Source organism: Halichoeres trimaculatus, unplaced genomic scaffold, assembly GCF_033239565.1.
Source record: "Halichoeres trimaculatus isolate MK-OKI-2021-1 unplaced genomic scaffold, fHalTri1.1 fHalTri1_scaffold_14, whole genome shotgun sequence".
NCBI classification, from domain to species: Eukaryota; Metazoa; Chordata; class Actinopteri; order Labriformes; family Labridae; genus Halichoeres; species Halichoeres trimaculatus.
The window spans coordinates 26,357,074-26,383,653 of record NW_027437192.1 but is presented as its reverse complement, the minus strand read 5'-3'; the positions used below and the strand labels follow the sequence as shown (position 1 = coordinate 26,383,653).

The 26,580-nt window shown below is 40.8% G+C and overlaps 1 protein-coding gene across 3 annotated transcripts in view; it reads right to left on the bottom strand.

Moving 5' to 3' along the window:
- Positions 1-13,449, bottom strand: part of adcy2b (adenylate cyclase 2b (brain)) — a 65,309-nt gene extending 51,860 nt beyond the window's left edge. The window contains exons 1-4 of one of the 3 annotated variants that reach the window (XM_074686161.1): positions 13,279-13,449; positions 11,976-12,161; positions 10,940-11,117; positions 9,255-9,860 (exon numbers count right to left, since the gene is read on the bottom strand). In XM_074686161.1, coding sequence (XP_074542262.1) covers positions 9,255-9,518 — 264 coding nt within the window. In that variant the 5' untranslated portion in view covers positions 9,519-9,860; positions 10,940-11,117; positions 11,976-12,161; positions 13,279-13,449. Of the gene's footprint in view, positions 1-9,254; positions 10,200-10,939; positions 11,118-11,975; positions 12,162-13,278 lie in introns of those variants that run through there. The other 2 variants (XM_074686162.1, XM_074686160.1) reach the window with 2 other exon arrangements.
- Between the last annotated feature and the right edge of the window lie 13,131 nt (positions 13,450-26,580).

The following is a 26,580-nucleotide window of genomic DNA, read 5'->3' as shown; positions in this document are numbered from 1 at the left end:
GTCACTGAGTGACTGGATGTCACAGCTTTTGCAACAAACCAGCACCACAGTGAGCACGAAAATGACTTCAGATTGATTCGCTCAATGTACAATTTTGCTGGGGTAGCTCTCAGTGTAACAGAATGAAAAGGTGTCGCAGACTCAAGCCTTGAATTCGAGGCTGATTTGACAGTTTATGGACTGTAACTGCTTGTTGAGAGCAGCAGACTCTGTTTGGACGGAGGAGTAGCAGGAGAGGGAGCATTTTGTTGTGTATAAGTGCAGCAACAAAATGTAGCAGAGGTGGTATGAGTCAGGGTCTGGCAAAAGGATCCCATGGGATCCGGCTGCTGACGCCACAGCGGCTATACAGTCAGCTCTGGGCACCAGCTGAATCCCAATGAGGATGTAAGCAACAGTGCAAAGACTGCAGGGATACCTGTGAGCACATTAGTCACACACTCATGGGGAAGGCGCTATAGGCTATCGCTGCCTAAGTGTTTTCTTGTATTTATGCTAAAATAAAGAGGCATCTGCACTTTCCACATTTCTGACTGAGAGCCATTTAATCCTGTTAAAACCCTTTTCAAAAGCACTTTCCTCAACACAACATGGAGAGAGGGAGTTGAGCCTGCTGCAATAATATACTGCATTGTCATCCAGAACAATTCCTTCCCTTTTTAGCCCAGTCTGGCTTATCTAGCTATTATGCTGGGAGGAAAAAGGGGGGACATGGAGCTATAGCAGCCGCAGCGGCGGCGGCGGAAGCATAGAGAGGTGGAGAGATGCTGTTATCTGATTATTCAGAGGTGAAGTGACAAAATAACAAATACATGATGTAAGAATGTGAAGGACAGGGGGCTGGTGGCACAAATGCTCAGGCTGAAGTCATGAAAATGTATGAGCTCCCCATGTTTGGGTTTCTTTAATATTTGCTCAGGCTGATGAAGCAGCACTTGTGGTGGTGAATTTCTTTAATCTGCTCTTAGCTTGGTTATGAATGTCAGCAATAATTAACCAACCTTTCCTGAAGTGCTCCATCAGTGCAGAGGAACGTTCACAAACACTGAGCTAAAAAACGTTGCTAGGCATACAAGGTTTGAGCCCAAAGGTTGTGACGAAAGGATAAAAGCTTGTTTAATGTAAGCTCCTGGACTTAAACATCAGAGTTTTGAAAATAAAAACAATTAAGGCTAAGTCTTAATGAGATCTCCAGGAATTTGGGAGCTCAGCTGTGAGGTCTTTCATCCATTCAACAACAAACCCCTCGGGGAGGACTTCATTTTTATGAGGCGTGAGTTTGTAATTTCATAACCACACAGAAGATGCCAGTGCGTACGACAGAGAGGTGGGCTCGCTGAGAGGATTACATCAGTTTGAATCACATCCATAAGATTTCTAACAGCCAAAGACAAAAAACCCACAAACCTGTGAAAAAAGAACAAGCTAAAAATGAAATTTGCAAAATATCAATAGAGAAGAAATGATTTTCTGTCTTTTGAACGAGGATTGGGATGTTAATCAATCAGAATTTACCAAATTTTTAAAATAATACTATACACACCTGATCAAAAATTTAAGACCCATTGAAAAATAGCAAGAATTTATATTTTGGCTGTTTGATCTTAAAAAGTTCAAAGTAGAGTTTCAAAATGCAAAAGAAGAATTTTGAGGAAGTACTTTTTTGCAAACAAGAATTGATCTGAACTTGGCTGTTCATCAGCTCTTTAAAAGTTTAAGACCACAGCCTTTAAACATCCAGATATGCACAAAAACTCAGATTCAATGTAATTTTCTGTCGGCATTTGGAACAAAAAACATCTTTAAAAGCCTTGTCTGCTTTAACAACACAAAATTACCCGTTGGGACTCTGCAACAGAGCATCAAACATGGGACACTGAAAGGTGGTGGAAAGTTTTGATCTCTGAGGAGAAAAAAATGAACCTTGATTAGGGCTGCACGATTATCGCAATTGCAATCGCAATCGCAATGTCAGCACATGCAATTACGTAATCGCAAAAGAGGTTAACGCAATCGCAATGTCAGCACATGCAATTCAGATTTTTCTCCATGATAACCAAGCAAGTCTGTAGACTCATCATGACACAACTTTTTTTATTAAATCGCGAGCACAATCGCAATCGCAATATTGTCCACCTAATCGCAAATCGCACCTTTTCCCCAAATCGTGCAGCACTAACCTTGATGGTCTTCACTGCGTGACTGCCACATCAAGAAGATCCCACTGGAGATGTTTTCACGGCGGCACAGTGGAGGGGGCGCTATCATGATCTGGGGGCTTTTTCCTTCAATGGATCAATGGAGCTTCAGGTTGGTCAGGGGCGTCACACACGACTGGCTCTGTGGAGCTGTTCCAGGGGGCCTCCTTCATGACTAAGGGCCCTGGTCTGTGCGGTAACAGCTGTTTTTTTCAACAGGACAACACTTCATCCAGAGGAAAAAACTCACTCTTTGGGAACATCCCTATGTTCCCCTGATCTAAATCACACTGAGAACATTTGGGAATGGATGGAGAGGGAAGTTTATAAAAATGGACATCTGCCCCAGACAGTGGATGCCCTCAGCAAAGCCACTTTCTACTCATGGGGCTCTTCATTGCTGAGTCATTTTTGAAAATTTTCCATTCCAGGTGTTTTTTGTTTTTGAGCTGTAGTCTTAAACTTTTAAACTGCTAATGAGCAGCCTAATTTTTCTGAAGCGTTACCAACTCTTTGTACTCACAGCCAAGGTACGACAGCTCCTTGATTTTTAATAGCCTGAGACCAAAGAAGTGGTTATTTTCTGGTAGCACATATTTAAAAGTGTCACTCTGGCCCCTTTGTTGTTAGAAAGTGAAACAAATAATGGTCTTTGTTTTCTCACATCTTTGGTCGGCTTATTTATCACACATCCTGAAGTTACCATCAGGTACTAAAGGTTTTTTCTTTCCTGAACTCGACATATTTTGTTTTACGACCTGTATCAGCATGAACATTAGAGCTCTTTGTGTTTAGTGAATGATGTCACTCTATTTCTCCTCATTCATTCACCTTCCTGCCTCAACTCTCCATTATTTCAGAAACACAATGCTTTAACAACCCTGCTCTGAAACTCACGCATTAGGCTTAACATGTTTCACAAGTTCAGTTTAGATGGTTCACAAATGTCACATAATCTCATAAATTAATCATGATTAAAGGCCTTGTGAGGAATATCCCTTTGGCATTGGTTGCAAAGACACATTTGACTGAAATCTGTCTTGATTTTCAGGGATAAAAACTCTGTTTCCCATGAACACCATCATCCACTGTCATAAAGGTGTGCATTTGTTTATGAAGCAAATTAATGGAGAGCAGTTTTTCTTTTATATCTTCTTTTCTTTGTTCAATACAACTTTTCCCAGGATGCAAAGCAACAAGGTAATGCAGTTATTTGTAGTAATGTAGCACTATTGTTTGAAGCCTGAAAACAAAAAAACTTTGTAAACCCATTTTGCAGTTTAGCGTTCAGGAGGTGAGCGGACTACGTTAAGTGTAACTTACAGCCCTCTGCTCTGAGCCGTTCCCACAATGTGTATCATTCGTGACAGACATGCCCATTACCAGAGCTGTCATCAGAATTGCATTTGTAAAACAGATCTTAGTGATTGTATTTAAAGTCAAATATGAAAACAGCCTTTAATCATTATGCCAATGATTTTCTGAGAATTTCAATAAAAACAGTTTCTTTAAACAAAGTCAGTTTATCACTCTTTTTCTGCGATTGGTATTGAAAAGAGGGGGGTCTTCTTATAATAGGGGTCATCATATACTCTCGTCAATACGGTATAACCAGGCAAATAAACAAAAGTGTAATTCAAGATCACTTCTTAAGTCCTTGCACATAATTTTCATCAGGTTTCAGGTTTCAAGTTTCAGGTTTCATTTTTTTTTTTTTTTTGCTTTTTCAAACAGTTTTTAAGTGCAATTCAACAGAGTGGAGAAATTCTTCTCCATTCTTCATTTTAGGACCATAGGAATGTAACCAACTGTACGATCTGAACTTTTGGACCATCAGTAGAATGAATGCTGCACGGCTACACTATAAGGGGCTAAAGTCAAGTGTGATGTAAAGGTAGAAGATAGTTTCAAAGAGCTTATTCTGCAAAACACAGTGTTTATCTATGGATTCATTAATTTAGAAGATATCACTGTTACACATTAAGAAATATGGAGATATCCAGAATATTCATTCATTCATTCATTCATTCATTCATTCATTCATTCATTCATTCATTCATGTGTGCAGCTAGGGATGGGTACCAAATTAGGTATTTGTATAGGTACCACCCGAATTCTGTCTGTAGTACAGAGTACCTATTCAAGTGCAATTAAATGGTACCATGTTTTGGTACCTAAACACATTCTTGTGACTGTGGGTGAGTGGAAGAGAAGTCGATTTTCCATGCTGGACATGAACACAGCATCGCAAGTTTACATACTTAAAAATAAGTGTAAGTATGTTCAATTGAAAAATGTTGAGATTTGAAACAAATTACACAAACTTAATTAAACAAACCACTATTTATCACCCCATATACACACACAAAAGTACCAAAAATTGGAACCATTGAGTACTGTTACTGATTGCCAGGTACTGAAGATTGGTACCGTGTTGTTTCAAATGTTAAAGGTATCCATCCCTATGTGCAGTTATCTGAGGCTAACTGTACTCACTGATATACAATGATCCTTGTTAACTTATTGCCTTTTTGAGCATCTCCAGATTGGTTGTTTTCTCTATTTCATGTCTTGTGTGCATGAAACTTTTGTTCCCTACAAAACAACACGACTGGTCACAACATGTGGCAATTGGCCAACTTTAACTTTGATAACCCTTCCGCTGCACCTGTATGCTTAGCTTACAGGTGTTGTCTCTAACTTAAAGATCTTCAGAACTTTTTCTTACTCTGTTTCAAACAAGGTGCACATCACATTTGACTCCTCAACTGAGCCGTCTGGAAGCTTATTTGTGCGACATTTGCTGTTCCCTAACAGCAGTGTTGTTGTTACTTTCCATCATAGCGGCAATTACGGGGCTTAAGTGCCGACAGCCTTAGCAGCAAGTAATCAGAGCTTGGAAAACCTAAAGTGAAATAAAGACTGAAGCCAATAAACTGTGTAATGATTGACATAAACCATGAAAGTAATGAGAGCTTTGAAGTCCAGCGCATTGATTTCCAGTGTCCCATTAGTAGGTATTGATCTCCATTAAACTGTCAAAAATGTTCAAAATGTCACACCGCTGACATACTGCCATGTAACTGTTGGATCTAGGGAGAGGCTAGTTTGGTCATGCAAACACACACACACACACACAAAACAGAGACTCACACACACACATACACAAAGCAGAGACATCCCAAACAACACAACCAGAAAGAAAGAGAAAATTATTCCTTGAAAAAGTGCAGATAGACTTAAGAAGGAAATGAGAGACTTCCTCAGACAAACACACACCAACAACACATCCAATCAAAAAGTAACGTATGTGTAAGCACATACACACACACATGAACTGCACGTAACTAACGGGTGGGGGAGCCTGTGTCTGATAAACACCACACTCACTCCAGCCTTGATCTGAGGAGAAAGATAAAAGCGTGCTGTAATTTTGGAAGCATTAGTGCTGCTTTGGTTGGGTTTCTGCCGGCTCACTGATAAAGCCAGAACACTTAAAACAACATCCTCTCCCCCTCCGCCTCCAAGCCCCCAGCTCCAAACCCACACTATTTATTCCTGACATTCTTCTTCCCCCAGCAGATGTAAATACTCATGCTGCACTGAAAAACTACACCATAACACTTCAATCTCACATCTAATAGGGACAGATATTGGAGAGGACACAGGTTTTTGATATTGGGAAAAACGGGACAATATTATCAAAGATTATTATCCAAAACCTGGAGCACCTAATGGACTGGCTGGGGCAATAAGATCTATTGATCTGACTTAAATAGAAGCAAGGGATCGATGTGGACGGAGGTTCTCCCAGGGAAAAGCTTGTTATTGAGCTCAGTTGGATGAAACAGGACTTCAGTGACCACCTCATCAAAGAGCTGAGGGCTTTTTGACCATAATTATCATCAAACGCATCCAAAAGCTCAAAAAAGCAAACGGTTCAGAGTCAAGATCTTCACAGTAGTTCGTGTGTAGAGTTTGAAAGCTCCCTCTATTTGCTACTATGACACCACATGAGCACGCGAAGGGAGGGAAGCACACATCTACATGTTGTTCTGAACACATTTAGCAGCAAAACAATCATTCTGAAACAACAACAACCAAAGCAATGAGTGGGCCTTCTTTTGTACCGCTACTTCATAAAAACACAAAAGCAGTACTTGAGAAACAATAGCTTGTGTTTGTGGTTGAGTGTTTGTGGCCAAAACAACACTTTTTGCTCGACAAAAGCACAAACACCCACACAGCTACGAACTAAACTCTCATTCTGCTCTCCATCCACTTTGTAAACCCAGTTTTACAATTTCAAGTGCTGCTTCACAGCCTCTTATGTTGTGACACATACACACACGCGCACACACACATGCAGGGGTCTCCCCGTCTCATTCAGCTCTGCGCTGATAAACCAGCTTCTATTCTGTTGGCTCCTCGATGATCTTCTGTCTGATGATAATGGAACACAGAGCTACAGTCACTTAAATCTTTAGCCATGCTGTGATAAAATGAAAGCATACCAAAGCATAAAAACACACTGGAGCTTTTATCCTGACTATATGACAATGTTTTTAGCTGATCAATTAAAGTAAGCAGAAAAACAAATTTAAATCACTTCAGGTCCACTAATGAGAACAACTCTGTCTGGTTATGTCTGGGAGAGAAGTCGGAGGAGGAGATGGTTTCTGGTGGATGGCAACAAATAAAAAATAATGATGTTATATAAGCATTTTTATGGTTGCAGGGTCTTACAACATTTTTCAGGTATTACCTGTAACTCAGTGGTTGCAACACTGTTAGCTACTTCTGAATCGCGGCTCTTTCTTGGTTTCTTGCACAGATATGAGCAGGTGGATTCCTCTGTGCACTAACTTCGTTTTAGGAGCTAAGAGTAGGTATGCACCAATTTTGATCCTGGTATCGGGTATCGGTGCCCCTCAAAGCTGGATCGGTATCGGTAGGAAAGGGGCCGAACAAGGCAAACGGCTCCGTGCCTTTAAAATGTTACCTTTGATGCACTTTTTTTGCTGCATTATCAGTCTACACGGTGTAAAAGTTTACATTTGAATAGAATTTATGTACATTCTGAAGCACTGTTTTTACCAAAACAGTGCTTAACATTTGAATATTCGACAGTTTAAATCAGTTTTTCCATCCACTCATTATTTGCCTTTTACCCAAAACATTACCAGTCTTATCCCACAGTAGGGCATGCAGGTTATTATTTAACACTGATATCAGATCAGTGTCAGAATGAACTGATACCCAAAGCCCAGGCATCAGTCGGTATCAGAAACCGAAAAGTTGGATCGTGCATCCCTACATACCATGCCATTACATATTGCTCTCAGGTTGTTGCAACGCTATTTAATAAATGGCTTAAAATTGAGAATGTTTTGTTTGTTTTATGTTTTACTATATTGCCTACTGTATCGGTATGGATCGGGTATTGGCACAATTAAATTTTAATAGATCGGATCAGAATGTAAAAAAGTGTATCGGTCCATCTCTAGCTAAGAGCTGGTTAGCTTAGTAAGGAGAGAGTGAAAACTAGGAATCAGCAAATCTGAAAAATATGTAGTGTGTAAAATGTTTGTTGTTGTTTTCTTATATTTTCACTCTGGTTTTAAAGCTGGTTACAGACCCAGCTGGAAGGGTTCACACTCCCATGTAAAAAAAAAAAGACTTTCTTGTGCTACTTTCTAGAGACAGACCAATATGGATTTTTTGGGGCCGATACCAATACTGATTATTAGCAGGCAAGGAGGCCGATAACCAATATTTGAAGCCGATATTAATTTGCAGTCAAAGTGCAAATATTGGCGTAAAAAATTTGAACAACACAAACTCCAACACTTAACTGCATTCAAATGCCTTCAAGCATATGTTTATCAAACAGCTCCCACACTTAGCAGCATGTTTTATAAAGTTAAATGAAAACTTGGAAAAAAAAATAGCTAAAGTTTTCTACAATATATAAAGTTTTCCAAAGTTTCTATGTAACTACAATAAAACTGGACAGAACTGAGTCTGTGTTGCCTTTTACAGGTATATAATGCAGTTGAATTAATTTTCCGTTTGGTTCTACATGACTGATTTTGAATGACCATCAAGGGCTTCCATAGTGTAGACAGGGAGAAACTCTGTGCAGAGAAGCATCAGAGTCAAAACAACACAGATCTGAATTGGTTTCATGTCAGCTGTCGGATTTAAAAAAAAGGCCGATACCGATATGCCCCAAAATGCTAAATATTGCCCTGGCTGATAATCGCCCCAGCCGATAATCGGTCTATCCCTACTACTTTCACAATATATATTTTTTTCTCCTGGTTAGTGCTGATGTTCTTAAATCGATACAATAACAGGTTAGTACACGCAGTCTGCTGTAAGGAGAGACACCATCATCGTGTATCTTTAATCTGTTAAAATATTAATACCCTGATGAATTTCAAAACAAAAACCACAGCCAGGACCACAGAGTGTCTTTTTTTTGGAGCTTTTCCTTACACGCATCATCAATGTGTGTGAGTTTAAATATCTGTAAAACATTTTTAGTTTCACTTGTTTACAAGAAAACAAACTTTTTTCCACTGTGATCTCAAAACTAAATAAGATTATGTCCTCCTATAGGTAAATGTAAAAATCTAAATGTAACTTTCAATATGTACTCAATATATACTTGTTTGATATTTAAATAAGAGACAGACTTTTTTTTAGCTTCCCTTCCCTAAAACAAATCAGGATTAAATCATACCCTGAACCCAGCACTGTGTCTAAATGCTCATACATGAGCTTTCCTGTCCAAAGCCAGAACAACCAACGTCTTCTTCTGTTTCTCATGAGCACACAGGAAGTTGTTTCTGAGGCACAAATATGTCTCAGTGATAGCATCAGGAGGAGATGTTACTCCTGAGATTGTAAGAGTGATATTTTCCTGTTTATGTTCATTGATGTTCTGGATTTACACCACATTAACTCCTTCTTTCTGCATGAATGACTTTAGCCACACCCCCCAAAAAACAGACCAAACACTTACTTTTGCTCACACATGAACAAACTCACCAGTCCTGAGGCGAAGAACACAGCCAGCAGCGCGAGGCAGGTTCCCATGACGATCAGCAGCAGGAACACGATGAGTGGATGCTGCTGGCTCATTCTGTAGTAGGACTCATACAGCCAGTCCTGCGGTTTCTCCACTTCCACGTACACCTCACCCTGGAATCCCGGGCACCCATCTGCCAAGCTCTCAGGCCCCTCAGTGCACTCGCCGCCATCGTTCTTCTCCAGCAAGTAGCGTCCACGGGTCCACAGAGCCTCCTGCCACATGAGGAGCTGCCTCTGAAGTTGGTCTTGCTTTCTGACCGTCCAAAAACGAGAACACAAAAGTGCCCGGTGTCAGGGCTGCACTCACTACCTGGACCCCTCACCATTAAAATCCCACCTCTTCCTCTTGCTCCTCTTCCTCCTCTTGCTCAGAAAACTTTGCCTTGTTCTTTTGGATGATTCAACAGAAGAGCATAAGAGCCAGGAGCCAGCCTAACTTTTCTGCTCCTCCGCTCTCCCTTGCATCCCCAGCAGCTACTTCCTCTTCTTTGTCCCCCGTTCAAACTCTGCCAGGGCTTCGTCTAAATCTCTCCTCTCCCTCTTCCTCCACAGCTTCCTTTTCTCCTGCAGAATGTGGTAGGACAAAAAAAGAAGAGCAATGACCCTTCCTCCTCTTCTCCTTGTTGTTTGCTCTGTGTGTTTGGTCAGTGAGACTGAGAGCTGGAAGCCTGCGCTCAGCACTCTGTGCTGGAGCTGCAGCGAGGCAACATGTTACTGTGCTGAGGTGCAGCTGAGGACTGAGGCAGAGAGGGAACGCGTGTGGCTGGGAGGGAGCGAAAAGAGAAGAGAGACAGAGCAGAAAGGGTGTGTTCCAGTGTGTGTGGTGGGGAGAGCTCGTGGGTAAAAGTGTGTGTGTGTGTGTGTGGCTATCGGAGCGGGTGGAAATGTGAGAATGGTGATGTGCGATTAGCTAATGTGAAGAGAACTGGTATATGACTCAAGAGTGTGTGTGTGTGTGTGTGTGTGTGTGTGTGTGTGTGTGTGTGTGTGTGTGTGTGTGTGTGTGTGTGTGTGTGTGTGTGTGTGTGTGCAAGAGAGGGAGAGAGATTTTGCAAGGTACAAGTAAAAGGAGAAATTTATGTAAGAGAGAAATAGAGGACAGTGTGAAGTTGGCAGAAGTAAAGAGAGAAAGAAGTGTTTGTGTGTACCAGTGTGTGTGAGTGTGTGTGTGTGTGTGTGTGTGTGTGTGTGTGTGTGTGTGTGTGTGTGTGTGTGTGTGTGTGTGTGTGTGTGTGTGTGTGTGTGTGTGTGTGTGTGGTGAAGCAAAGCTACAGTGTGTGAGTGAGGGTTGTAACAGCTGTGCAAAAACCAAAAAGCGCATCAAAGTGCGCAGGGAAAGGGAGAATAAAACGCCATCAAGCAGCGGCTGACGAAAGAAAGTGATGGGAGGAAAAACCCAGATGGGGAAGGACTGAGAGGGAGAGGAGGAGGAAGAAACAAAGTCAGGAAGGGAAAAACCTCATGAGACAGAGAGAGTGTGGGAGGAAGAGAGATTGGTGCTCTGAAAAGGGGGTGGTAGAGGGAAGAGAGAGCTGGTAATGAGTGAAAGTTTGAGAGCGACAGCGTGTGTTTGAGTGTGTGTCTGAGCGTGTATCTGAGCGTGTGTGTGTGTGTTGGAGGGAGTAAATCGAGGTCTGACGTACCAGAATCTCACCACTCCTTTTCTTCTCCAAGCTTTCATTTCTCTCCTCCGTTTGAACTCCTGTTCCTCTACAGCAGGCTCTGTCTCTGTCTCCTCCATGCCGTGCTATCTGATGCTCCTCCATGTGTGAAAACGGCCTGGGCCACCACAATGTGTCAAATCCACATCGTGTGTCATTTCTGCACAGAGAGAAAAAGGACAAGTCATGCTAAAAAGCTACGCATTGGCACTGATCAGCCATGACTTAATTTGATACTCCGGGATGGAACAAGTTGGGTCCTATCATAAGGTTTAGGGCAGAAATTACCCCTACAGCAGCGTTTTTGTGCAGCAGAAGCCCAGGGCGCTCACACCTAACACCCCCTCCTTGCTCCTCTGCCGGTTTCCTCTGCACTCAGACGGGGCCATATTTTACTTGACCAAAAACACAAATAAACAGACTCCCACCAAAAAAATCTGATATCGGTCTGCATTCACGCTTTATTTAGAGAATTTTCAGCGCGTTACTTTCACACAAAAACACTACTAAATAAGGCTCTAGTTCTCATCGTGTCGTAAAACAGCGCTACCTCCACTGCAGAGCCACAGCTGGCTACGAGGTGCTCGCCGCTTAGTGTATCAGTCCGCGCGCGGCGTGCCAGATATAAACAAATGCAGGTAGTCTGCCAGGACGAAGAGACACGATGAGAACTAGAGCCTTATTTAGCGGTGTTTTTGTGTGAAAGTAACGCGCTGAAAATTCTCTAAATAAAGCGTGAATGCAGACCGATATCAGATTTTTCGCTGGGAGTCCGTTTATTTGTGTTTTGGGTCAAGTAAAATATGGCCCCGTCTGAGTGCAGAGGAAACCGGCAGAGGAGCAGGGAGGGGGTGTTTGGTGCGAGCGCTCTGGGCTTATGCTGCACAAAAACACTGCTGTAGGGGTAATTTCTGCCTTAAACCATGTGATAGGACCCAACTTGTTCCATCCTGGAGTATCACTCTAATGCCCACAGACAGGTGACGTGAATATCACTGATCAGCACATTGCCTGGTACCTGTCAGTGGGTGGGACATCCTTATTGCATTTAAACATGGGTGACTTCTGCAAGGATGATCGGATCAGAGCGTCCCCAGAGGATGCAGCTCCTGGATTTTAGCAATCACGACCAACCGTTAGGATCATTAACAGCTGAGGCACGGTGAGGTGCATGGAGAGGGATTGTCGGCTTGTGTGGTCCAGCCTGAAAGAAGAGCTCAAACATTTCACCTCACACATCTTGGCGAAAAAGCAAAGCAAACTTTCAAAGCTGACGGCTGCGAGACTTAAATTGCCTCCCTGATCTAATGTGTTAACTGAAAATTGTTGGGTCAGCTAAATCCAAAATGTAAATCTTCACATTATCATCCCAATATCCACTGTCTTCATATATTTCGTCTTAGACAGTAACATATGACACACAGCATCTGCAGTCTTTAACGGTTATGGCAAGCCCTTTCAGCATTTAATAGCTACATTTGACTCACCGGAACTGACATTATAGATATTAACAACATAATTGTGACTAGTCAAAATTCATTTTTGACTAGTCTAAAATACAGTTGGAGATATCTATAATTCAGTTTTGAGTAGTCACAATGACAGTTGGAGATATCTGTAACTCAGTTTCCACTAGTCAAAACTGAGTTACAGATATCTGCAATGACTCCCCGAAATTCTGACTATTTCCAGTTCAAGATATCTATAAATGCTACTATAGATATCTTTAATGGAAGGGGGTTGAAGATACCTTGATTTGGAATTGAGACAAGCCAGAATGAAATTGTAGATTTCTACAACCAGATTTATGGATAGTCATAATTTAGTTGCAGATATCCACATCTCACATTGTGGCTATCCATAACTGAATTTGAGATATCTGTAATGAGAAGCTCCACACACATGAATGGGGAAAGTGGCGTGATTTGTCCTAGGAGGAATTAAGTTGTGGATATCTGAAATTACAATTGTGGATAGGAATAATGTCATTGTGGATATCTGAAATGTTCAATTTGACTAGGAAGAAGTGAATTGCGGATATCTGTATTACATATCCAGACTAGCTATTAAATGTTAAAAGGGCTTGCCAATAAACGGTAGGGTGTGCAGGAGTTTGTACTTGTTAGTAATCACAACGTTCAAGCTAGACTCCTCCTTGGCTCAAAAGCAGCACACACCCACAGCCTCCAACCATGGAGTAAATACGTTCACTAGCCCAGTAAACCACCAGTAGCATCGCGTTTCTTTGTGGGAGAGGCTCTCGAGCCGTGCACCAGACTTAGCATATTAGCACAAGCTAATCGCGGGTATTTGACACGTACCTGATTAGCAGAAAGCCAATTTGCACCGCTCTTCGTCCAGAGCTGCTGTCCAAGTTCCCCAAAGTGAGTGAAAGTCCATCCAAGCTTCACCCTCGTTAAGTAAAAAGCTTTATCTGTTTGGCGTTTCGTTTTACTTTAGTTGTTATTCTCGCTCCGTGCTAACATCATTCACGTCCCCTATCGTAGCCGCTCGGGTTAGCTTCTTCCACTTGATAATCAACTGGCAAAGTCACTTGCGCACTGGACGCGCTGTGATTGGCTGATGTAACCACATTTAGTCTCCGCCCAGAAACGTCCCCATGCAACCAAAACATCAACATACAGGCTGAGGAGAGGGTTGAGGCAGACACTGGCACACATGTACAGAGGCCAAGAAGTGACGATTGAGCAGGATTTTTCCTGTAAAAGTTGATTTTTTATTATTTAACAAACTCCTGTAGACTCCACCTCTAAAATAGCCTTACAGATGCAGCAGTCCTGTCATTAGCACCTGAAATGTTTGGGTCTACCTCTGTTAAATATAATGCTCTGTTGAGGCGTTAACCTGCTTCATGCATCCTGCTAACCAACTTTTTTCCACCATTTGTACAAATGGTCCGTCTACATTGCTATTGGCTGGATGTAGCCTAAATATGCACCATGGTGCCACAACACAAGCCTTGGGATACAAGAACCAAGCACATTTTAGAACTGGTTCCAGATTTCTGAGATTTGTTAATTCAAAAAGGCAAAACTCTTACAGTTTCTAACAGACAGTTGAATCTTTTAGGTTTAAACCTCACTGAAATTTTTTTATAGTTGATGGAAACCTGCTTGGACCTGATGCGTTCAAAATGATTCTGAGACAGAAAGAGAAGACGCACGTCCATTTTGACGTCTAATTAAACAGGGGGTGATTTTGAGGTGCTGTGGTCTCCTGTCAAGAAAAAGCACGTCTGCTGCAGCTTTATAAACATCTTGTCACACAAAACACAGATGAGCTCTCTCACACATATAGTTTCAGCATTTGAAATATTTTTGCGACATAGGAGTTCAGGGAGCTCCTTTCTAACCCCAGTACCTCCAAGACGTCCCTGTGGTGCAGAAACTCTGTTCCCTTAAGAGATGAATAAGAAGTCTCTGTGCTGTTAAAAGATTTGTGAGAATAGGATTACACCTCTTTGACACTGTTGAGTCACCTGCTTTTGGGTTTGCAAAAGTTCTTTCCCTTTTGCGAACCTGGATGTTTAAACAATAAAGTCCCTTTTGTTTTTTAACTCTACAAAATCTGATGGAATAAGATTCAGAAACTGATAAGAACCAGCATCAAAATGGTGTCCAATCCTACACAACACACCTTCAGAGGTTCAAGGCTACAGTGTCACATCATTTCTGGAAAGTTTTCATCTCCACGCACCTGCTGGGTTACCAAACCATAAACCCTCTGATGAATGTAATATAAAATTCCTTAAGCGTTTTTATTCTTCTAAAGGCATGACATTTAATTTTTGTTTGTTTGTTTTTTAATTTTTTTTTTCTAAAATGTTATTGATGTGCCTATGCCAGTGAATTAGATGCACCCGAATGCCTGAACATCCAACATAAAACAGAATAAACTTTGCAAAAGATTTTGACATATCCTCACACATTTAACTGTGTTTAGTTAATAGTTGAGCTTTTTAACCATCTCATGCATGTCTGTAAATTTCTGAAAGAAAGAAAGAAAGAAAGAAAGAAAAACTTTTACTCATGCCCTATGAAGAATAAAAACATTTTTGAGAATGATGATGTGCAGTTCTACCTCAGAGACCAATGCAGTAGGAGAAATGAGATTTTAATAACTGTCCACCTTAGGAACCACTATACACCAGAGGGTTATGACATGTGGTCATTATGTTTTGGCTGAATATCTGTGTAATGATACTTTCAGTACACAGAACTATCTTTTTATTTTCAAAGCTCCACATTTTTAGGAGAAAGCTGAGTTTTAATTCTATTCAGAGTCAAAGATAAGGAATCAAGCATCACAAGCAGCCATAGACAAAGCAACAAGCCCCCTACCTGTGAATAACCTGTTACACCTCGTGCACATTGAAGGACAGAAAGACTGCACAGCCACTTTTCGCCCACACTGGAACAGAGCACACTGAACTATACTGACATCAGAGTGCTAAAATGATCATAATAATAGTGCTAAAAATCTCTCATTCAGCAGGCACTCTTCAGCTACTTCCTGTCAGCGTTTTAGCCCCTGCTGCCAACTGACATTTCTCTGTGGCCTCTGGTGCAGGCAGCAGATCCACGAGTTACTTATATCAGAGATCCTGGCTAAAATATCCTCTTCTGTCCACTAGTCATTGTTAACAGTCTGAGGAGCAGCTTGAGACACAGAATGGAGTAGGAGTTGAAAGACGAAATCTAAATCCGAATTCTCATATGCACTAACATACAGTGATGGGTTTCTAGAGAAAATAAAAAGCTTGAGAGATTTTCAGTCGAAGCCAACTGATTCTGTAATAGTATTTCAACCAACATGTTTCCCCTTATTTGCTCTTGGAACGGGTACTATAGGCTGCATCTAAGTTAAACCTGTTTAGCTTAGATGATGGAAACGCAACTATTTTTCACAAATATTCTGTGAAAAACTCCAAAACAGACAAAATTTTCACAAAATGTCAAAAATCATTCATATTTTTTAAAACTATTTTGCCTTTAAAGTTTTAGAAGTTTATTTGGCATTACCACAGTAATACAGCAGAGAAATAGTTCTTTTCTGGGCGTGACGATAAAGTGTGACATTTACCAACTTCACAAACACTGACTAAATTTTATGACTACACATCCAGTTGTTGCTGAGACATCCTGTACGCCTCCATGCAACATTTCTCAGCCAATAAAGGTAGAGTCTGATGATGTCTTCAACACCTGGGTTGCCCATAATTCATTTCATTCAGCCATCAGTTCCACTCATGTCAGGCATAAAGTAAAGTTTAGATGAATCTCTGAATGTAGCATCATGTCCGATTACATTTTCTTATTTCCTGGAGTATTGAGCTTTATGTCATTAATTGACCTATCAAAGGCAAAAAGAAAGAAAGAAAGAAAGAAAGAAAGAAAGAAAGAAAGAAAGAAAGAAAGAAAGAAATCAAAGAAAGTAGCTGTGGCTATTCCATGTGTGGCACCAGAAAGAAAGTCGTCACAAAAGTTTGCAATTTTAGAAACTTCAATCAGACTTCAAAACTGTGGAGAAGAAAAACCAAATAAAGTGACTCTATCAGTTTGTAGCTGTTAGCTTTGTGTCCCCGCCAGACATCAACCCACTGTCTAAAAATATGGAGCTTATGAGGAAGTGCTGAAAAACTGCAGTTTCTTCAGATTCTGCTTGAGGTTGGCTGCAGAAAGACAGGAAGCCACAAACACTCCAAACCAAAAAAGCAAACTTTTTCCAGCAAAAATGAATATTCATATAGCCTGCTTCAAAAAACAATTTGGTTCTGAATTACTCTATCAACACACATAATAAAAAGAGGGAGATTTTTAGAATTCTTGATTTTTTTTTAAAATTATTATTATTGAACCTAAGAGTTCCGCCCAGAAAAGGGGACTCTGACTGGTGACAGGTGGGTACCCAGTAGCTGTCTGCAAAGAAGCCAAAGGCGGGGCACTTTTCCCCATCCAAACTCAAAAAGCTGGGTGTTACCAAGGCGACCCTTAGAGAAATAGGCTTTATAAACACTGTAATTGAAAAATATGGGTGATGTCATGGACACAGTGGAACTAGGCTGTCAGTCGTACAAAACTAAAAACCAGTTGTCTGCAAAACTACTTCACTATTACTACTACTTCAATACTAAATGCTTCTGTACACCTAATATTTTGAGTGCCTGAGTACGTTCACATGGACCAAATGAAGAAAACTTAGTGGACGTTGAATACTCAGCTGTCACACTCAAAAAGATCAAAAAGTTTAGTGCAGAACGCCGAACACCTCTCAACCTGAACGGTCACCATCTTGGCGGTGCCAGAACAAGTGAAATGATGAACTACAGTTGCTATCAATGAATAGCTAAAGAGCACCTGCAAAAAGTTGTTTAATGTGATCATCAGTAAGTATCAGTGTTTCATTTGAGACACTTTCCTGTAAATATTTGAGTACATAGTGTACACTGAGTACTTCATAAATGCACTAACAGAAGTATTCGCTTTCAGACACAGCACAAGTTAGAAAACAAAATCAACCCTATACAATGTATACTGTTAGTATATGCTATACAGTCCAAGAAATGGCTTTACTGAGGGTGTAAACATGTTCAGTTTTGCTGAAAAAAAAGGGCTGTGTGTATGAGTTCTGGTTTTTACAAAGCCAGCCTCAAGTGGTCACTTAAGGAACTGCAGTTTGAGCCGTATTATTCCAAGACAAAGGTTGCTGATTGGTTTTGTGTAAAATCCATTTATTTAACTTGTTACATGCCCTGTATCACATCAAGGCTATCCTTAACAACTTCCCACTGGGCCCCCTATTAAAAGCTTTAAATAGCTTCCTTGGGGAGACCCCTTTCACACACCTGATTGTATATAATAATAATAATAATAATAATAATAATAATAATAATAATAATAATAATAATAATGAGGAATAGATGCTTGTTGTATACTCCAAGTATTGCATTGTATCTTCTGGATGATGACTTGTGTGTGTATTTGATACAAATGCCCTCCATTTTCAAGAAACACTGTACTAGTCTCTGTTCACTCTTTTTTTTTCCATTTAAGATCAAAATAAAGAAGAGAATAGACAGAAAATCCAGTTATGATAATGAAAAGTTTGATGTTACTACATCAGCAATGTGCTGTTTTACTCTGAACAACAGAAGACGAGCTGATCCAGTGGCTGATCATAATAGGATCAAGTTCTCAGTGTCAATAACCTCCTGACTGTAAAGCAGGGCAATGCTGTAAGAAAAAAAAAGGCCTTCTGGAGCCACAGGCAGCCAAATATTTATTTTAATAACAGAAACGGCAGCTTACAGATAGAGGGGATGAGTGATGCCAGGACTCCTGTTTGATAATACCCCAGATTCCCCCTGAGAAGCTGAAAGCTGTGTGACATGGAGGGTGATGTATTTACTGCCAGCCCCTGATGCTCATCCTGGACTGTCTGCTCTGACACCTCTCCTTTCTGACCCCATTCAAACTGGTGTAAACGTCTGCGTCAGTTTTATCTCCTCTTTGGTTAAGAAGGCATTTGACCAACACGTGAGGTGCAGGGTTTGCTGTCTGTTTTTTCGGTGTGTGTGTGTGTGTGTGTGTGTGTGTGTGTGTGTGTGTGTGTGTGTGTGTGTGTGTGTGTGTGTGTGTGTGTGTGTGTGTGTGTGTGTGTGTGTGTGTGTGTGTGTATGTGTGTGTGTGTGTGTGTGTGTGTGTGTATGGGTGTGTGTGTGTGGACTCGGGCCAAATTGCAGAATATTATTGGCCTTCTGTTTGGCTGCCTTTAATTGATTTGAAATATAATCTGATTTGGTGTGCCTCGACACGACAAAGATAAGATTAATGAATAGAGCTCAGTTCCTTACACACGCACAGCCCTTAGGACAGCTTAATGTATGCAACTTTGTGTGTAAGTGTTTATCATCTTTCAGCTAGAAGCAGCAGTTTTGTTTTCTTCAACTTTTCTTTGCTCAGCCTAATAAATCAGATTTTTCATGTTCCCTTGAGAAAAGTTAGCCAAATCAAGGGAAACAGCCTTTAATGCACAATAACAAACACACATACATGCAAACTTCTTAAAGTGACAGAGGGTAGCGTAAGGGAGGAGAAACAGGATGAAAAACACCCAAAGAATGACCTTCAACTCACACACACACTTAAAGTAAGACCAACAGGAACTGGTAAGTATGTGCAAGACTATATATAATGTACCCTCAGGCCGTTTTTATCATGTTGTCAGATCACGTCCTTTGTTATCAAGCATGTGTGTGTTCAACGTGCTATAAATGGGACGTACTATGTAAGCTCTTATAGTCCATCATATTAAAATCAGGTGTGCTTTTGCTGACCACCTGCTCCCCACTGCAAGAACACACACACACATGCACTAACATGGAGACACACACACACACACACGAGGCTAAAGGCGATGACAGATTGAGAGCATGTTGAAGAAAAGGGGCCTTACACCAATTCTGCATCAACACCCTCCCACATACAGACAGAAGGAAAGTGTCAGGATGGAAGACGAGGAAGCACGAGCAGATGGGGACGCTGTCTTAGTTTGCTGCAGGAAACATTGTGTATACATGAGGATACATACTAATATGTGAAGGTTAAGACTGAGGCCATCACAACGTATACCAGATCTTATGTCTGAGGTTCTATTTTTAAAACTTGGCAAGAATACTTTCTTACTGAAGCTGGGTAAAAACAGGACACAAAACTGGGCTGTTGAGGAATCTTAAGTCTTAGATAAACGATCCATTACCTTTGATTGGTACTTTTAGAAATTAAGACAGAAAGTGTGAAATATTCATACCGATATTTTAAATTCATCAGGTTGTTGAGTTTTTGATTCTTATCTATACAGCGACCTTTCACAAGTTGCAAAATTTTTTAGGAGTTACACGGACATGCTACAGCTTTACCTGTTAAACGGTATTTTTTTTCCGCATAAACAGAATAACTTCATCAACTCAGACAGAGTTATGGAAACTGACATTTTTGGCAATGATCCATCCATCCATCCATCCATCCGTCCATTCATCGAACCATCCATCCATCCATCCATCCATCCATCCATCCATCCATCCATCCATCCATCCATCCATCCATCCACTTATCCATCAATCCATCCATCCATTCATCCATCCATCCATCCATCCATCCATCCATCCATCCATCCATTTTCCATCCATCATCTATTCATCCATCCATCCATCTATCCATTCATCCATCATTCATCATCCATCAATCCATCCATCCATCCATCCATCCATCCATCCATCCATCCATCCATCCATCCATCCATCCATCCATCCACTTTTCCATCAATCCATCCATCAATTCATCCATCCATCCATCCATCCATCCATCCATTTTTCATCCATTTTTCCATTCATTTTCCATCTATCATCCATCCATCCATCCATCCACCCACCCACCCATCTATCCATCCATCCATCCATCCATCCATCCATCCATCCATCCATTTATCCATCCATTTATCTATCAGTCCATCCATCCAACAATCCATCCATTTATCCATTTCCCATCCATCCATCCATCCATCCATCCATCCATCCATCCATCCATCCATCCATCCATCCATCCATCCATCCATCCAACCAACAATCCATCCATTCATTTATCCAACCATCCATCTATCCATCCATCCAAAAATCCTTTCATCCATCCAACAATCCATCCATCCATTTTTCCATCTCTCCATCCCTCCATCCATCCATTCACCCATCTATCCATCCACTTATCCATCAATCCATCCATCAATCCATCCATCCATCCATCCATCCATCCATCCATCCATCCATCCATCCAACAATCCATCCATCCATCCATTTCTATATCTTCATCCATCCAACAATCCATCCATCCATCCATTTCTATATCTTCATCCATCCATCCATCCATCCATCCATCCATCCATCCATCCATCCATCCATCCATCCATCCATCCATCCATCCATCCATCCACAAGTCTATAATAAGTAAGCCCCTGGATAGTATTTCTACCTCTTTCCATCGAGGGACTTTGTGTCTTTTGCTCGGCTGCCTTTGTAATAAGACTTTGAATTGATGACTTGCCTGGTTAAATTAAGGTTAAATACAATCATTTCAAAAGGAATATAAACAATGAAATTACTTTTTTAAAATTTTTTTTGTAGTTTTTTGGGGGGGATTTTTATGCCTTTAGCTGGATGGAGGAGGACAGTTAATAAAGTAGGATATAGGGCTAGAGAAAGAGTGACATGTGGGGTGGGAAAGAGGCCACAGGTTGGAGTTGAACTGGGGCCACCCCAGGTGAACCACATGGAGTGTAACCTTGGCAACTAGGCCATCTGTGCCCCCCTTTTTTGAATCAATTACACATCTGTATCTTTTTTTAAAATTCATAAATAATTTGTTTTCATAAGCATAAATAACTTGGCAGGCAGGTTTCTAGGAGGTTTCTTTTAGAATGAAGCAAAAACAAACAAGTCCCTAAAATAAGCTTCATGTCTTAAACGCTTGAAGTGGAGGTCTTAATGTGAATCTAAATGGCATTTTATCTGTCTGGCACTAACTTTAAACTGTAAAGTCTCTGTCCATACATCTTCCCAAGAGTCCCTTAGCTTCTGTTGTAGGTTCCTCTGGATCATTTCAGTAGACAGCCTGTGGCTATAGACCTGCCAGACTACAGCTGCTACGACTGTTAGCCCTTTCATCACCATCAGTACTACATTACATTACTTTGATATTTTTCTATTTTTTCTCCCGTGTTTGTCTGGAGATCCTACATGTAACCATGGCTGCATTGTTTACATATGAAATCAGCTGTTAGAAGCCTCCAGCATGTCAATGCTAACGTGTAAGGCCTGATGTTTCCCCACAAGGTGAGGAGAAGGAGGTGAGGATGAAGTGTTGGTTTTCAGGTGTGTGCTAAGAAGTGACGACATGGACCTGTCCTTCCAGCTGTCGTTATTAGGAACATAAGATCTATCTCCAATATGATGGACAAGCTAGCCGTGCTAACCCAGCAACAGAGGGAATACCAGAAGGCAGAGTAGCATCATGCTAATCACTGACATGGCTAACAGAGCTAACATCAGACACAAACGCCATGTTGGAAGAGCTTCACCTGCTGTGAGCAGACAGGATCCAGGAGACAGAGACTGAACAGACTGCTGATTAAGCTCAGTCCTGGACCCTGTGGAGGTGGAGACTGGTTGAACTGGACAATGATGGACAAGCTGTCATCATCTATTTTCTTACGGACCTTTTTGCACTTTCTTTACACTGTCTTACTTTTGTTTTATTGATTGCTGCTGTGACTTTTCCTGAATTTTCCCCTGGGGAAAAATAAAGTATTTTCAATTCTATTACGAAACAAAACAGTTTAACTCCAACTGCTACAACTGACACTTATCACTGATCCCCTTACCAGTGTTTTTTAGTATTGCAAATGGAGACAAGAGCCTAAGTATTAAGATCAGTCCACTATCCGAGGTTTCTACAAATAGTACATTGTCTGTCCTGTACTTACAAGTCTGAGGTTTTTATGATTTTTATTTTGTAGTTATTGTGTTTGTCTCTGTCTTTATGTGTCTCTCTCTCTCCCTCTGGTCTCTGTAGATGTCTATCTAACATGAGTCTGGTTTTGCTCAAGGTTTCTGTCTGTCAAAGGATGTTTTTCCTTGTCATTGTGAGTTTTTAAATTCTGTAAGTGCTCTCCTCATGGTGGGCTACAAATTCAAATGCAGATAAATTAAAGTGCACAGAACACAAGCTTTCCAGGCACTGAGTTTCCCAGTGCTTGTGCACTTCTAACATGTGGCTCCAAGACATCTAATCTGTCCTCAGGAATTTGTATTTTTTATCCGTCTTGTGTAATCAAATGAATAATTCGGATGTGCAAAGCAAGCAGGCCTGCTGAGGAAAACCTGCTGCTCATCTGCAGCTTTTTAAAGCAGACAGCAACATGAGCTCAGAAAAAAAAGAATTACATTTAGATACTGGCACGGTTTTCTCAATGTGTTGCTGTTTTGAGTACACCATTGAAAGCAAAGTCATACACCCACTAGGACTAACATAAATCCCCTTATAGAAATCCTTTTTCATGCCAGCTTGGAGTCAAACACCCTACTTACTCATATGGAAATCTACAAAGTAGAGCTCAGTGCCGTCTGATGGATTCCCTGAAGGTCACACGTACTAAAAAAAGGTCAAGCACCTCTCCTTCCTGTTTGAAATAAAGGTGTCAACGATATTGAGAGCTGGGAAGGATCTGGGTTAAAAACATCTAATGAATATTAAATTGGCCGTGATCCCAGATGCAGCTGAGCACCAACAATGATAATTACAGCAGGACTGCTGATGTGCTAGAAATTAGGCAGATTTCCCACCTTGATGAGAGAAAAGTGGGCTTCATCACCTAACTGGGTCTTTCTCAACCAAGCAGTGATTAAAACACACTGAGATGACCTAGATAAGTAGCAATCAAGGTGGGAAGGTGGGAAAGAAAGAGAGAGCGGTGTTGGGGGAGATACAGAGAGAGATGGAGAAACACCACCCACACGGAGAAATCCTGAATCCTCATTAACACAAACGCAGTGGGATTCATTAGGTATAAAATGCAATGTTTTTCTCAATCAAACACGGCGGTTAAAACCACACATACACTCAGACTGTTTGGCTCTAAATCCCTTGATAAAACGTTGTGTTTAAGACACACGCAAAGTGTTTGAGAATTGACAAAATCCTCAGCTAATCAGGCTTTTAATTGTGTGTGATTGCTATTGTTCTGGGGGCTCTTTACAAGGCTTGTTAAAATGTTGTTTGGCTCTGTTTCCTGCAGCACAAAGATCTGAGAGGTGAACGATCATTATGTCTGAAGACTCCCTGGGTAAATACGGGAGTTTCATAACATCATTAAGTAGTGCTCACTGTGACTAAACTGTAAATATACACTTTAATAGGATGCGATGTGATAAATGGTTGCTGGTTTGTTTGTTAACCAAAATGTTTATAAATCCAAATAGTGATAACATCTTCAGACGGCTCACTTTAGGTCGGGTCTTTAAAAAAGAAGTCACCAAATAAGGACATTGAGGTGATTCCAGGAGGGGTCAAATAGGGAAGTATTAAGCAAAATGATCTGTGGGGATTTTGTTTCCCACTTGAAGCTGAAACATTTCATGATGCTAACACCAACAGGATTAACTTTGAAGCACAAAGGAAGCAACATTACCATTTACTGCAGGCATAATTCTCCATCTACGACTAAAAAATAAATAAATCTGTCATTCAGCGGCCAAATGTTCTGCAGCTAAATGCTGTTGTTGCCTGTATCTCTGTGCTAAGCAGGGAGCAAACTGGGGTATTAAAAGCAAATTAAAATGAAAATGAAGATGATGCTCAGGGGCAGGTTAAAATTAAAGCACCATGTAAATTTATCAGCTCTGAAGCCAAAGCATTAAACCCAAAGATGTCAAAGTGAGCCGTGTGATTCTCGTCTCTTTTTTCTTCTGAGCCAATCCCTATGACTCACCTTTGGACAGGTAACACTTTACAGCTCCAGTGCTCTTCCTGCCAGCCCTCTCTGACCTTGTATCATCACTTCAGGACTTTCTCTTTAAGCTTCCTCTGCACTTCAACTTTATTACTGTTCAGAGGTAATATCAGAAAGGTTTGGACAAGTGAATCATTTCATCAAAAAGATACCTGGGCAGGTGCTCAAGAGTTACACCATCAGCAGCACAGACAGTACACCTAATCCTCAACCAAAGCACACGTGTGCACACATGAACACCTGGCATCCACTGAAGCTTTAGCGGGACTAAATGCAAAGCTAGTGGACAAAGTCTGGCAACATGGATTTAACACCTCTATATTTGGTTTGAGGGTTTAAATGTACCATGAGAGAGTGATTTAGAGCAGACTGTTGTCTGAGACATTCTTCCACAGCAGCAGCAGCAGCAGCAGAGCATGTGCTCCACCCAGTGTTGATGGGAAGAATCACTTGTTCACAGCTGAAGACGTCAGGGGCACAACACGTAATTACTAACATCAGGACTTTAACCTTTAACCCTAGTTAGCATGAAAAATCACAGGTTTCAGACACACCAGTGGATAAATAAACATAGTACTAATTACTGTTGCTGGGTTCAGTGAATATGTGTGGGTACAGTTTTTCTCAGTTGCTTTGGTGCATTTCTCACGTCACTATTCACATTCACACAACAGTTACTGCACTTCTCAAAACAATTATAATAAGCAACAAAACAGTCAGCCTTCTCTGTTAAAGGTTGGAATTCATCATCAACTGAAATCAAACTAATCAGATTTAAAATCCATCGATATGAAGGACAAGTGCCGGGCAAAGCAAACCAGAGCTGTGACCATTCTTATTCTGTCATGTTTTTAACTTCCTGTCTCAACTGGTTATAGAATTTCTTTTTTTTTTTTTTTATATTGACATGGTTTTGTTGTACTGTTATTCTGTAAACTGTTGTGCTGTTAAATGTTCATTTTATAAACTAGTTATTCAAAGGCTCAACTAGGGACCAGAGTTGGAAACTGGCATTAGCTGTAAACTCTCTGTGCAGCACACCGGATTCACGCTATGTTGTGAAACTATGTTTAAGAGCTTGTATCCTTGGTGTTTGGGAAACTTGACCCTTTACAGTTTGTGTACCAGGCTGGTAAAGGAGTGGAAGATGCAAAACTCTTTATTTTAGACAACATTTTTAAGCATCTGGAGAAGCCAAAATCACATGCTAGACTTTTACTCGCTGACTTCTCTTTAGCTTTTTATAAGATGCAACCGCACATTTAAATTGATCGCCTTTCTTCTTCTTTTGAGCTGCCTGATCAATTTTTATTGTTAATTTTAAACTTTTTAGGTGACAGGAAACAGCAGGTCTTTGTGAATGGAGTCATGTCTGATGTACTTCTGTCCAACACAGGCTCAGGTCACCTCTTCTTTTTATTCTATGCATAGACAACTGCAGATCTTGTAAAGAAGAAAACTCTGGTCAAATTCTCTGACGGCACAGTGCTGTTATCCCTTCTCCAAGGTTCAGAGTCTGACCATGGTAGTGCCCTTCCAGCTTTTATAGACTTTTATCGCTCCGGGTAGGAGAACAAACCGGTACTCAAAGTCTTTCATGCCTTCTGCCATTAGGCTGCTTAACCTTGATAGCAGTCCGTTAGACTGATATATTGGTACTTTTTTGTTTTTCGTTGTTGTAACTGTATGGGATCTTTAATGCACTATTGGGTGTCTCATGTTCTCTTTGACTTGCCACTAATTTTGGATGTGTAATGTAATCTGCTTGACCCTGGCTACGGGGAGGGTCTGTTGAAGGCTGCTGTGTATCAATGTGCTCTCTGTCATGTACTGACTTTTGTTTTATTTATTTTGAAGTTCATTGTTGTCTCTTTTCTTTTATTTGTAGATATATGTGTAGCCTAGGTGGACTGCAAAATAAGAATTGCCCATTGGGATAAATAAAAGTTTCTAAACTAAACTAAACTAAACTAAACTAAACTAAACTAAACTAAACTAAACTAAACTAAACTAAACTAAACTAAACTAAACTAAACTAAACTGCA